Source organism: Salmo salar, chromosome 08 (assembly GCF_965601325.2).
Source record: "Salmo salar chromosome 08, fSalSal1, whole genome shotgun sequence".
NCBI classification, from domain to species: domain Eukaryota; kingdom Metazoa; phylum Chordata; class Actinopteri; order Salmoniformes; family Salmonidae; genus Salmo; species Salmo salar.
This window is the reverse complement of record NC_138298.1, coordinates 22,682,590-22,696,660: the sequence shown is the minus strand read 5'-3', so window position 1 is coordinate 22,696,660 and position 14,071 is coordinate 22,682,590. Positions and strand designations below refer to the sequence as shown.

Here is a 14,071-nt window from a genome sequence, read left to right as displayed (position 1 = left end):
TAGGACAGCTAAGGTAAGGGACTAAGTTATTAATAATAAGGGATTGATCGAGAAAATCGGACCTCTCTGAAATACAATTGGATGACCCTAATTTAGTCCAAATATATTTTCACCTGACCCTCCCTGAACGCTTGAAAAAAGTGACCCTCCCTCTATCCAAAAAAAGAAACAAAGTATAGCAGAGAACATTCCTACCTTTCCCCTCACTCCTAGGACAGACCAGAGCCTTAGATACACAGATTGACAAACCGTTTTTCACCTCGAGAGAGTTACATGGCAACATTGGGATTTTGATCGCGAGCTGGAAGGTCGTGGGTTTGCAGACCACCATGGACAAGCTTACTCTCCTTATCCGTTTATACTATGGCCTCTCAATGGCCATGGAGCTCTTGGTGCAACATGATGCCCGTGCAAATTATTATTAAAAACTGGGTTTGTCAAACTACGTCTAGGGAGGGACAAACAAACAAAGTCCCAGCAATTCTGCAGCCTAGGCAAGATCAAAATGTGCCCCCTTCTACCGCAGATAGAGGACATTATACCAGAAATTCTCACGTGGTTCATTACATGACTATCTAACATTATTTGCCTATATCAGCCCATACTATCTATCAAGACAGCGTTTCAAACTAATATATATATCTATATTAGTTTGAAATGCTGTCTTGCAGTACTTCATTTTAGAAACTATGATGTTTGGTGTCAGAGCTCAGTGTAGCCAGCTGGAGAAAGCGATTCGCAGACCAAGATAAATTAAATGACGCCTATCTATATTTATTTCCAGTCAATGTAAATAGCCAAATTCTTGCATGCATCCGTTCCATATATTCAGAACGGTCCATAGCCATGTTTGCTCAGTCAGTGGTAGCGCACATCCCATACCTGGCAGCATGTCCAAGTTAATCCTCTTCAAATTCTGTCAACTTGTTTGGATTTTACCAGTGTATTCATTCTTGAATCTCCCTCCCTCCCTCCCTCCAGTCTGTAAACATCCCATACCTGACAGGTTAAGACTGAGAAACGTTTGGGCACTGTGCCTACACTGTTAGCGGAGATCACTCCTACACTCTGGAATCATTCCTATTTCCTGGGGTAACTCCTACATTCTGGGATCACTCCTACATCTGTTGTGCTGTAGTTGCTGTTTTAGAGGCAGAATAACAGTAGCAGTCTAACCGCCTAAACACTCCTACAGCAGTCTAGCGGCGGGAGAGAAAATAACTGCTTTTGAAGTGTCCTGGAGCATATCACTGATTTATACGGCTCTATTCTTCCCCTGCTCATCAGAATCCTACTATGCTCTACTTTAGAGTAGAGGGGGAGATAACTGGAGTGGGGAAGAAGAGTGAGGGGGTTCCACTTCCACTATTCCAGAGGACATAGGAATCGTTGAAGAGATGTAGTACATTACTAAATGTAGAATCTTAGTAAATCAATCACAGTCTCTATGAAGAGGAGGGTCCCTCAACTGACAGGGGTGAACTGGAGGTTATGTGACGAACCTGCCATCAAGCTGCTTGGAGTTTACACTGGTGTGTGTAACAGTGTGATCGGCTTCAGTTACGCTGTTGGCACATTTGGTATCTGTGCCAGAGCAGCCAACCAGAACGCAATGCTAGCTCTCGGAACATTAGCTCTCTGTCATTGACATGAAGAGATAACTGTTTATCTCCAGTCCTTCTGATAGTATTCTATGGCCAATGCTTTTGGTACGGGAGAAAAAAGCCTACAAGGTTCAACAGTATGGTATCTGTGAAAATAGAGAAAGCTAATATGTCTTAGCGGAGAGAATTTATTTTCTTAATCCCTTACATTCTAAATCGATTCCATCCAATCCTCAAGCCTGCTAGTCGGATTAACAGTCGAAAGCTTGTGTTTGATTGTACAAATTAAATCATGTATCCACCCAATTACCCTTTCAAAGCAAAATCAATGAAATCACACAAATTCCATACTCCCTCCCTCCCAAAAAACAAGCTGCACAGACAAAAATCACCACCCGACGCACACAAGGTTAGTACATGGCATCATCAGCAACTTTATTGATATTTTGCAAGCAGAAAAACAAGACTTAAAATTAACCACACGACCAGCAGGTGTGAGCTGACAAGCAGTAGGGCGATGGGGTAGAAGTGTCGCGAGGCCGGCTTGTTCTCCGCTACAGAGCACGCCGCCTCGGGGTCCGAATCCCACTGACACACTACTTCTCCCTGGGTGAGCCGACTGCAGGGCGAGGGGGCGAGGTGGAAGAGGTGAGACAGAGAATAGACAGAAAGAACCGGTGGGTTAGTAAAGGAGAGACCCCTGACATGGGCCAAAGACAACCAGCAAGCACAGACGCAGGCACGGACGGATGAATGGATGAATGGGTAAATGGAAAGATGAATGGATGAATGGGTAAATGGAAAGATGAATGGAAGAGTGTAAGTCCCACATGAGTAGAGGAGTTGAAGTATGAAGGGGGCGAGTAGAGGCAGGCACGATCATTTATGTGGATCTCTCCTCTTTCAATTATTTACTTGAAAATTATTTTGACAAAGCTTTGGATGCGTTCTGTTGCACCTATTTATTTCATGTAGCCAACAGAAAGGGACATTTAAAGATCTCAACCCAAAACTTAAGGAAATGTGATAAGCCTTACCCCCACATATCCAGAACAAGCCATAGGGAAACCAGACCATTGTGCAGTTAGAATGTACAATTGGGTTCAGACTATGTCAATATTTAAACAAGACATAGATGTTGGATAATATAAGGGAACAGTGGCAGTAAATGTAATGACAGAGAGATAGTCAAGCAAACTTCATGAACATTTTATACTTATTTAACTAGGCAAGTCAGTTAAGAACAAATTCTTATTTACAATGACAGCCTAGGAACAGTGGGTTAACTGCCTTGTTCAGGGGCAGAAGGACAGATTTGTACCTTGTCAGCTCGGGGATTCCATCTAGTAACCTCTCGGTTACTGGCTCAACACTCTAACCACTAGGCTACCTGCCACACAACATGAAAAGACTGGCTGTTGGCCAAAACCCTCGGGACCAAAATCAAACACTTGCACAATGTGTTATTTATCACTTACCATTGTACTTTATGTTAAAGTGACTGTCATGTGTTTCCAGATTTCTATGAACTATGACCTACAATGAGTGTACAAAACATTAGGAACACCTGCTGCTTCCATGACAGACTGACCAGTTGAATCCAGGTGAAAGTTATGATCCCTTATTGATGTCACTTGTTAAATCCACTTCAACCACTGTAGATGAAGGGGAGGAGACAGATTTAAGAAGGATTTTTAAGCCTTGAGACAATTGAGACATGGATTGTGTATGTGTGCCATTCAGAGGGTGAATGGGCAAGACAAAAGATTTAAGTGCCTTTGAACTGGGTATCATCTGAGCTGTATCGTTTATGTTCTTGTCACATTTCAAGCGTGAACACACGGTGTATGTTGTTACACACAGTGGCTGTGATAGCATTTCTGCAGGCAAAAGACTGGCATTTGACTTCCCCAGATATTTGATCCACATTTTTTTACTCATGGGAATATCACTAACTAGCCACATTCAACTGACCGTTTACATTATGTGGTGCACAGTATACAGGCTATTCTGACAAAACTACGTTGAAAGAATGATCCATCATACTTACAGCTGCTCAGTACTAAAACGTATTTACTGAAGATTGATAGTCACCGGTCCAACTTTGCATAGACGGGTCAAGCCTACAGCTATCTTCCAGTGTCACTCTGTCTGAACCATCTTGACACTGGAACACATGGGTAAGCATATCCATTCTCAAGCTCTGATAATCACTCTTTGTTTGAGGTTGAATTTCATTCAATCCATTCGAGGGCAAAGTGCTGAAATTCTACAGTTGGTGCACAGATTAAACAAAGATCCTTCGAATGCAACGCTGCTGGTTTTTTCACGCTCAACAGTTTCCCATGTCTATTATGAATGGTCCACCACCCAAAGGACATCCAGCCAACTTGACACAACTGTGGGAAGCATTGGAGTCAACATGGGCCAGCATCCCTGTGGAAAGCTTTTGACACCTTGTAGAGTGCATGGACCAACGAATTGAGACTGTTCTGAGGACAAAAGGGGGTGCAACTCAATATTAGGAATGTGTTCCTAATGTTTTATACTCTCACTGTACTTCTAAAAAATGTTAATGTTAAAAAGCAGCTTTTCTGTGTTGGAATGGTGTGGGTGTACCCCAACAACAGAATGGTGTGGGCGTATACTGGTCACTAAAAATATTAATGCACGTAGACAGCTAATTGGCCAGCTCATCCTCCTCTAGACCACTAATTGGCCAGCTCATCCTCCTCTAGACCACTAATTGGCCAGCTCATCCTCCTCTAGACCACTAATTGGCCAGCTCATCCTCCTCTAGACCACTAATTGGCCAGCTCATCCTCTTCATGAGGAAATAGCAAGCAGTTTTTAAATTGTCTGTTTGAGAAGTTTGAGGTGGGGTTTTTAAAGTGTTCTTTCCTCCTATTTATTCTTTCGCCACAAATACAGGGTGAGTCAACAACATTATTTGGGCATGCGTTAACAGATGATTCACTTTTAAAACTGAGATTTCTACTGGGTAGTTACTTTAAGCACTGTACTGTATGGCTACAGCAGTGGAAAATATGTCAATGAGTCAAGTTTATCACGGGGAAGGAATCATAAACATGAACACTCCCAGTATGTCTGTGGTTAACGCAACCAACTATACTTGCTCACAGACCACTATACTGTATGGAGGGGTTGGTTGTTTAGCAACAAAACCGACGCGGAAAAACAGACGGGGTTGCCTTAGGCTGTTAACAACATGCAAACTATATTTATTCAAAACACCTCAAAACAAGACATGGTGTCAATAACAACTAGCCACATACGGTTTCCTACATGGCAGCTGTTTGTCGTTGACGCTAGCTATCAGAATCATAACACACACCTTCCGGCCACATCATCCTTTTCGTGACTTTGTCAGCCAACCCGTCTATACATGAGTCACTACAAGGTGAGAGAAAGTAGTAAAGCAAAGTAGAGAACAAACTTGGCAAGTTAACAAAGTTCCTAACTTCTCTGCTGTATACCATGTTAGACCACATCTGACCGTGATTGGGAGTCCCATAAGGCGGGGCACAATTGGCCCAGTGTTGTCTGGGTTGAGCCAGTAACCGAGAGGTTGCTAGATTGAATCCCTGAGCTGACAGGGTAAAAATCTGTCGTTCTGCCCCTGAACAAGGCAGTTAACCCACTGTTCCTAGGCCGTCATTGTAAATAAGAATTTGTTCTTAACTGACTTGCCTAGTTAAATAAAGGTTACTTTTTTTTTTAAACATGTTGATTGGTTTTGAGATTAGATTCTACATTTTTTAGCCCCCAATATCTTTCTTTCAGATCCAGGTTCTTTAAACTTTCTGTGTAAACGGTTTACATGGTCTCGATTAAACTGTCAAGCTAGAAGCCTGTCCTCAATACAAAGGGTTGGTTGCCACACAACATGCAATTAATTCAGCTCTTATGTAAGGAAGTCAAATGTCCTGTTCCAAAAAGTTATATAGAATGATGGGAGAGTATTCTTTTCTTACGAACGATAAGACCATCACAATAATTTTTAATTTAACTAGGCAAGTCCGTTAAGAACAAATTCTTATTTACAATGGCGGCCAAACCCGGACGACGCTGGGCCAATTTTGCTCACAAAGCACAAAGATCACAAAGTTATAAGGAGGAGACAACTGATCTGACACAAAGCAAACAGTGCATAATGTTCAGAACTTGAAGTATGGAACTAGCTTGTTTAGTTATGGTGCCAAAGTAAGACGGTACTTCAATTACCATAATCATACCAAGATGAAACAAGGCCCATTCATAACTAATGGAGCTTCCACAGAGCCATCCTTATGTCATCAAAAATGTTCTATGCATAAGCAGTCCATGGATTTAATTAATTTACCACTTACACTGAACCTTGATGTGTGATGGAGGCAAAAGCTGTAGGGGTCATCAAACAATATCAAAATAGCTTGCCGTCTATTCCCTTCAACCCCAATTTTTGTTCTAAGCCACAGAGACTGTTAGGCAGTACACTGTCAGTCAGAGAAAAGAGCAGAGTATTCAGAAAGAACCAGTGGGTTAGTTAAGTAGAGGCCCCTAGGGGCCACATAGCACCAGCAAATCAAATCAAATCAAGCTTTATTTATATAGCACATTTCAGACATGAATGCAATGCCCAGTGTTAAAACATAAATAAAAAACAATGAAAATTAAAAAGGGAAATATTTACTACACAACAAACATAAGAGTATAAAACACTAGAGAATAACAATAAAACTGAAAGACTAAAAAGCACTCTAAGGAAAAGCATAATGAAACAGGTGTGTTTTAAAATCTCTTTTGAATATGTCCACAGTTTCGCCCCCCTTTGGTTTTCTGGCAGGCTATTCTAGAGGCTGGGAGCATAGGAACTAAAGGCTGCCTCTTGGTCCTAGGCTTTGGGATAGTTAAAAGGCCAGTGCACAGACGCAGGCATGGACGGATGCGTAAAGAGAATTTCTCCAACACAGAGGAGCATGTCAACTCGGGATTGCTACTGGTTAACTAGCTACTAGTAAACAGTGGTTGTCGCAACTTATCGAGGTTTCAAGAGTCACTGCTGCACTTTGCATCCTATGTAAAAGGTGGACTACAATGGAATTGGACAATGCCTGTTTATAAACTCAGCAAAAAAAGAAACCTCACTGTTAACTGCATTTATTTTCAGCAAACTTAACATGTGTAAATATTTGTATGAATATAACAAGATTCAACAACTGAGACATAAACTGAACAAGTTCCACAGACATGCGACTAACTTAAATGGAATAATGTGTCCCTGAACAAAGGGGGGGGGGTGGGCTCAAAATCAAAAGTAACAGTCAATATCTGGTGTGGCCACCAGCTGCATTAAGTACTGCAGTGCATCTCCTCCTCATGGACTGCACCAGATTTGCCAGTTCTTGCTGTGAGATGTTACCCCACTTCCACCAAGGCACCTGCAAGTTCCCGGACATTTCTGGGGGGAATGGCCCTAGCCCTCACCCTCCGATCCAATAGGTCCCAGACGTGCTCAATGGGATTGAGATCCGGGCTCTTTGCTGGCCATGGCCTGTCTTGCAGGAAATCACGCACAGATCGAGCGATATGGCTGGTGGCATTGTCATGCTGGAGGGTCATGTCAGGATGAGCCTGCAGGAAGGGTACCACATGAGGGAGGAGGATGTCTTCCCTGTAACGCACAGCGTTGAGATTGCCTGCAATGACAACAAGCTCAGTCCGATGATGCTGTGACACACCGCCCCAGACCATGACGGACCCTCCACCTCCAAATTGACCCCGCTCCAGAGTACAGGCCTCGGTGTAACGCTCATTCCTTCGACAATAAACGTGAATCTGACCATCACTCCTGGTGAGACAAAACCGCAACTCGTCAGTGAAGAACACTTTTTGCCAGTTCTGTCTGGTCCAGCGACAGTGGGTTTGTGCCCGTAGGCAACGTTGATGCCGGTGATGTCTGGTGAGGACCTGCCTTACAACAGGCCTACAAGCCCTCAGTCCAGCCTCTCTCAGCTTATTGCGGACAGTCTGAGCACTGATGGAGGGATTGTACGTTCCTGGTGTAACTCGGGCAGTTGTTGTAGCCATCCTGTACCTGTCCCTCAGGTGTGATGTTCGGATGTACCGATCCTGTGTAGGTGTTGTTACATGTGGTCTGCCACTGCGAGGGTGATCAGCAGTCCGTCCTGTCTCCCTGTAGCGCTGTTTTAGGCGTCTCACAGTACGGACATTGCAATTTATTGCCCTGGCCACATCTGCAGTCCTCATGCCTCCTTGCAGCATGCCTAAAGCACGTTCACGCAGATGAGCAGGGACCCTGGGCATCTCCATTTTGGTGTTTTTCAGAGTCAGTAGAAAGGCCTCTTTAGTGTCTTAAGTTTTCATAACTGTAACCTTAATTGCCTACCGTCTGTTAGCTGTTAGTGTCTTAATGTCCGTTCCACAGGTGCATGTTAATTAATTGTTTATGGGTCATTGAAAAAGCATGGGAAACAGTGTTTAAACCCTTTACAATGAAGATCTGTGAAGTTATTTGGATTTTTACGAATTATATTTTGAAAAACAGGGTCCTGAAAAAGGGACGTTTCTTTTTTTGCTGAGTTTAGTAACTGACGTTTTCGATTATTAGTAGGCACATAGTCTCTAATGATGATGGCATTTTATAGCTGCATGCTTGTTGTAGAGCCGGTTTATTCTTGGACCGCTCCAAAGCTACAACGCTGTCTAACCATAACCTGTTCTACAAGCTTCATAACGACCCTCGATATTATCAAAGCACTCCTTTTTCTCCAAACATAAACCAGTTTTATCTAACAGTGTTTTAGAAATGACTTAGTTCTCTCAGACTCAGCTTTACTGATCATCTGAGCTGTACCTTGTTTGCCCTTGTTACATTTGTCGTTCTGCCCCTGAGCAAGGCAGTTAACCCACTGTTTCCCGGGCGCTGAAGACGTGGATGTCGATTAAGGCAACAAAACATGTCTATGAAGTCTATTCCCATTTTTTTTCAGATGTGTTTGTGTATAGTACAAGCAACTACTTTGTCTTTAGTCAAATACAATTGACTGTTAAGACACAGTACCAGTCAAAAGTTTGGACACACCTGCTCATTCAAGAGTTTTTCTTTATTTTTACTATTGCATACTGTCTTAACAGTCAATTGTATGTGGCTAGTGAAGACATCAAAACTATGAAATAATACATATGGAATCATGTAGTAACCAAAAAAGTGTTAAACAAATCAAAATATATTTTATATTTGAGATTCTTCAAAGTAACCACCCTTTTCCTTGATGACAGTTTCGCACACTCTTGGCATTCTCTCAACCAGCTTCACCTGGAATGTTTTTCCAATAGTCGAAGAAGTTCGCACTTTTGCTGAGCATTTGTTGGCTGCTTTTCCTTCACTCTGCGGTCCACCTCTCCTTCAAGACTGTTGGAAAAACATTCCAGGTGAAGCTGGTTGAGAGAATGCCAATAGTGTGCAAAGCTGTCATCAAGGTTACTACATGATTCCATATGTGTTATTTCATAGTTTTGATGTCTTCACTAGCCAAATACAATTGACTGTTAACATAGTTGTGGTGGGCGTCCCGAGTGGCACAGTGGTCTAAGGCTGTGCCACTAGAGATTCTGGTTCAAGTCCAGGCTCTGTCACAGCCGGCCGCGACCGGGAGACCCATAGGGCGGCGCACAATTGGCCCAGTGTCGTCCGGGTTAGGGGGGGTTTTGGCCGGGAGGGATGTTTTTGTTCCAAACTTCTCTGTTGACAGAATTGTATGCTCTCATCTCTGGGTAACCTCAGGTCACATGGTTGAGAGCTTTTGACATCATTTGGACAGACAGTAGAGAGGCTGATTATGGGTTTGTGCCATGGTGAAATCATGATGCACTATAGGCCCTGTTCAAATGCTGTAGAAATGCTATATTAGGTTATCACTGATCTCACAACATTGGATAGGTGACAACATTGGTTCCTTATTGATACAGCACTGTAGCTTTCACCCACCCACCCAGTCACATCAGATCAGTGATTTATTTGAGAGAAGAAAGGGAGGGAATGACACATTTCTAAAGTATTCAAGCAGGGCCCATGCCAAGCTACGACGTGGCTCTGATGTGAACTTTGACCAAGTCAGATGGGATGAGGCAGGCTATCAGGACGGGTGCGTGGCTTCTGATACCAACTAGGGGTGGTGAAATGGGTGGTGCCAGTGAACAGTGTGATAGACGTGCTGCTGTGTGTTTGCGCATGCCACTGAGCTCCATTAGCCAGTTGGCAGCCACAGATCGATCAGCAGGATGTTTGCCACTTCCTCTGTCCTTTCAGACATTAGTTACTTTTCACAATGAGGGAATATTGGCATACGTAGAGCCTGGAGTTTTTCCCCAGTGAAGTCGGTTACTTAGTCAGGAAAGACTCCTGGAGTTTATTATAATTAGGACCAGGAATTTTCCTGACCAGGTTACCCAATCAACTTCAGGGCCCAGAGACATAAAGGGGAATCTCAAAAGTCCATCTCTGATTCCTTAGGTAGACCTCCTCCCATTCACTCACCACCACGACCACCTCAAAACATTAGAGGGAAGTGATGCAAGCAGTGGTGGAGCAGATTGGAGGATCCTGTCCTCAGATTTCCCCCTTCAATGCTCACTTCTTACTCCATTCCTTCCTTTTTGAGAATGAGGCAAGGAGAGAGAAAACGCGAGGAGAGAGAACGCGAGGAGCCCTACTATAAATCAGGAAATAACTTTTAAGACCTCTCCCCCAAAGTTGAGTTTCTCTCACCTCCGCATGCAGTCCAGGGCTCGTGTGAAGTAATCCTTGTTGAGCTGGTGCTCGTCTCTCAGCAGGGCACACTGCTCCAGGGTTACAGACATCGACGTCCTGTCTTTGGCACTTTTACAGCTGGTGAACCTGATCCCGTTCAGCCGTCGGCAGATCTGGACCAAGAATGATGCAGAAAAAAAACATCTCAATAACGTCAACAAAAACAAACTATTTTAAACAGAAAAGTACCCTGGAAACTCCATTGGGAATTGAATGAAAACATGTTTTTGTTCTTCTGAAAAAGAAAATTCACTTCGAAAGTGCACTACTTTCTATACAGCTGCTTATATGATGTTTCCCAAGCTACATTCATTTTCAGGCTCAGCTAATTCCAGAGACCAGGGAGGGAAAGAGAAGGAAGCTCATAGTTACAACCAGAACAGATCTGCTTTCATTTTCCAAAGACTGACTGAAGTCTTTGGAAATACCAGAGGAATCATTAGCCACATACCAGAGGAATAATTAGCTGGAAAGGAATGTGTGTGTTCAACCTTTACTCCTTTATCAATAGTGTTATTAATCATGTGTTTGTGTGGAGTTCCGGTTTGGTTTGGCTGGATACAGTTTATGATATAAATCGGTCACGTGTAGCTTCCATTGGTGCTCTATGCCTACCTATGTGATTAGATAATTGGATGCCCATTCTCTAGGAGATTTCCCCTAAATGATCAGGATTATTTGGTGCCTTGCATGGTCTTCTGCCAGATGTCGAATATGTTTATAAAGTCTTCCTTGTAGCAGGTGCATTGCATTCACAAGTTCAAAACTTCTCCTCAGGGCACCAATGTATCAACCTCCATAAGTAGGGACATTAGCAGGGTGACAAGTTCGCATGAATGATCTCAAACCAGATGTATAAGAATGGATCCACTTGTTATACATCTTATGCTATCCTCACCGTTCCAGCGAGCCACAGTATCTCCACATTCTTCCTCTTCTTCGTCACTACATTCTGGCCCAGGGTTCCAAGTAAATCTTTCAAGTCCGTCTGCGTTTGAAAACATGGCAGACCTGTGAAAGGAAACAAAACGCGAGTTGGCTTTGGTTGGTTTGTTTGGCTGCTCGACAGAGCTGTAACAGGAAGGAGTTGTGTGTTTGTGTGTGTGTGTGTGTGTGTGTGTGTGTGTGTGTGTGTGTGTGTGTGTGTGTGTGTGTGTGTGTTCATGCGACAGGAAGGATATGCAGGTATTGATAAGATAAAGATACAGTTCACTGACAACGAGAATATCTATAGAAACTACTGACAGATGGATGAAAGGAGCTGTTGTGTGGAACAACAACAATAACATCATCACAAACGTAGATCTCAGTGGTCGTGTATCTGTCTGCAAATCTGACCCACATGGGTGTATTTTACAGGAGCTGAATCGATGATAGACGGGAAATGGAAATACTGGGGGGGGGGGGGGGGGGTGTGTGTTGGACTGTAAAATAAAGACACATTGTATCTTATGTCTGTAATAAAACTACACTGAGTGTACAAAACATTATGCTCTTTCCATGACATAGACTGACCAGGTGAATCCAGGTGAAAGCTATGATCCCTTATTGATGTCACTTGTTAAATCCACTTCAATCCGTGTAGATGAAGGGGAGGAGACAGGTTAAAGAAGGATTTCTAAGCCTTGAGACATGGATTGTGCGTGCGTCCCATTCAGAGGGTGAGTGGGCGAGACAAAATATTTAAGTGCCTTTGAACGGGGGATGGAATTATGTGCCAGGCGCACCGGTTTGTGTCAAGAACTGGAAGGTTTCAACAGTTTCCCGTGTAAATCAAGAATGGTCCACCACCCAAAGGACATCCAGCCAACTTGACACCTGTGGGAAGCACTGGAGTCAACATGGGCCAGCATCCCTGAGGAACGCTTTCGACACCTTGTTGAGTCCATGCCCGATGAATTGAAGCTGTTCTGAGGGCAAAAGGCGGGGAGTGCAATTCAATATTAGGAAGATGTTCTTAATGGTTTGTACACTCAGTGTATGTTGCTTATATACAAATGGGCATGGATCGTTACAATATACAGAACTCATTTTCTTCTGTGGGATGAAGTCAAAATGTGTTCTATAAAAAAGAAAGGTGGATACTATTGCATGATGATTGATGACATTTATATACTTCTGATGTTTTGATGTTGAAGTTGCAGCACTTACATTCTGATGGCACCTTATCGCTTAGTGATTTGTAATAACTGTCTAAAATCTCAAAGTTCCTCTGGTTTATCCTCTCTTGCAAAGAGATGTCTCCGAATCTGTACAGGGAGAATGAGAACATGAAAGGACAAGTTAATCTGTACAGGGAGAATGAGAACATGAAAGGACAAGTTAATCTGTACAGGGAGAATGAGAACATGAAAGGACAAGTTAATCTGTACAGGGAGAATGAGAGCATGAAAGGACAAGTTAATCTGTATAGGGAGAATGAGAACAAGTTAATCTGTACAGGGAGAATGAGAGCATGAAAGGACAAATTAATCTGTACAGGGAGAAAGAGAGCCTGAAAGGACAAGTTAATCTGTATAGGGAGAATGAGAACATGACAGGACAAGTTAATCTGTACAGGAGAAAGAGAGCCTGAAAGGACAAATTAATCTGTACAGGGAGAAAGAGAGCCTGAAAGGACAAGTTAATTTCTATAGGGAGAATGAGAACATGACAGGACAAATTAATCTGTACAGGGAGAAAGAGAGCCTGAAAGGACAAATTAATCTGTACAGGGAGAATGAGAACATGAAAGGACAAGTTAATCTGTACAGGGAGAATGAGAGCCTGAAGTGACAAATTAATCTGTACAGGGAGAAAGAGAGTCTACAGTAAACATGACGGAGCGCTCCTTCTTATGTCAGTTAGTGACAATTATTGCATAATTTCATTTTAAGTACCAAAATGATATAGGTCGTTATGGGAGATATGCTTGTTCAAATTTTGGTGGGGGAAAAAAGTCTAATTAGCAGAAAAACCAATGGGCGGAGCTTATAGGTCCTTATGAGAAAATTGTTGGTCATGAGAGGCTACATATATGAATCACATTTTATGACGGAACAGGAGACATGCTTGTTCAGTTTGGAATGTCAGTTGATTACTATAGCAACCCCCGTTACGGTAATCAATGTGATTTTGTAAATGCCGGATCTCTATGGCTTGGCGCATCGTTCACCCAAGTCTGAGATATCACGTGTGAGGAATGTCCTAATGGACGGAGACAGATTCACAGACCCCTCAACAATGAAAGTACAAGTTACGGGTCAGTGAGACTGATCGTGTGCATTCCAAAACTGACTTAGGTTTGGCAGTCTTGAAATGATTGCAGTAAATGACCACTAACACTGTTTCTTTCTGAATGTGAGCCTAACATCATGGCCACGATAATATGTCTCAAACCAGGCTTACTGGCTGGATAGAAACAATCCTTTTCGATACTCCAAAGGCGATAACATTACACTGGTGACAATGACCTTGGGAGCATGATGGGAAATGACTCTATAGACAACATCATCTCATCCAAAACAAACGTTTTTTCTCCCATAGTGTGTAACAGAAGAAACTGAGGGATCGGTAAAGGCTGGTTGATTGAACTTCTACTTTAGTCAAAATGTCACTTAATCATGAATAGGAGAATAAGTGAACATTTGTAACT

At 42.8% G+C, this 14,071-nt stretch overlaps 1 protein-coding gene across 9 annotated transcripts in view; it reads right to left on the bottom strand.

Annotated features, from left to right (window-relative positions):
* LOC106610235 (type II inositol 3,4-bisphosphate 4-phosphatase) overlaps nt 1-14,071 on the bottom strand; it is a 188,340-nt gene that overhangs the window by 1,340 nt on the left and 172,929 nt on the right. For 8 of the 9 annotated variants that reach the window (XM_045722771.2, XM_045722773.2, XM_045722775.2 and 5 more), the window contains 4 exons: nt 12,589-12,686; nt 11,336-11,448; nt 10,396-10,550; nt 2,015-2,223 (listed from right to left, as the gene is read on the bottom strand). In XM_045722771.2, coding sequence (XP_045578727.2) covers nt 2,040-2,223; nt 10,396-10,550; nt 11,336-11,448; nt 12,589-12,686 — 550 coding nt within the window. In that variant the 3' untranslated portion in view covers nt 2,015-2,039. Of the gene's footprint in view, nt 1-2,014; nt 2,224-10,395; nt 10,551-11,335; nt 11,449-12,588; nt 12,687-14,071 lie in introns of those variants that run through there. The other variant, XM_045722772.2, reaches the window with a different exon arrangement.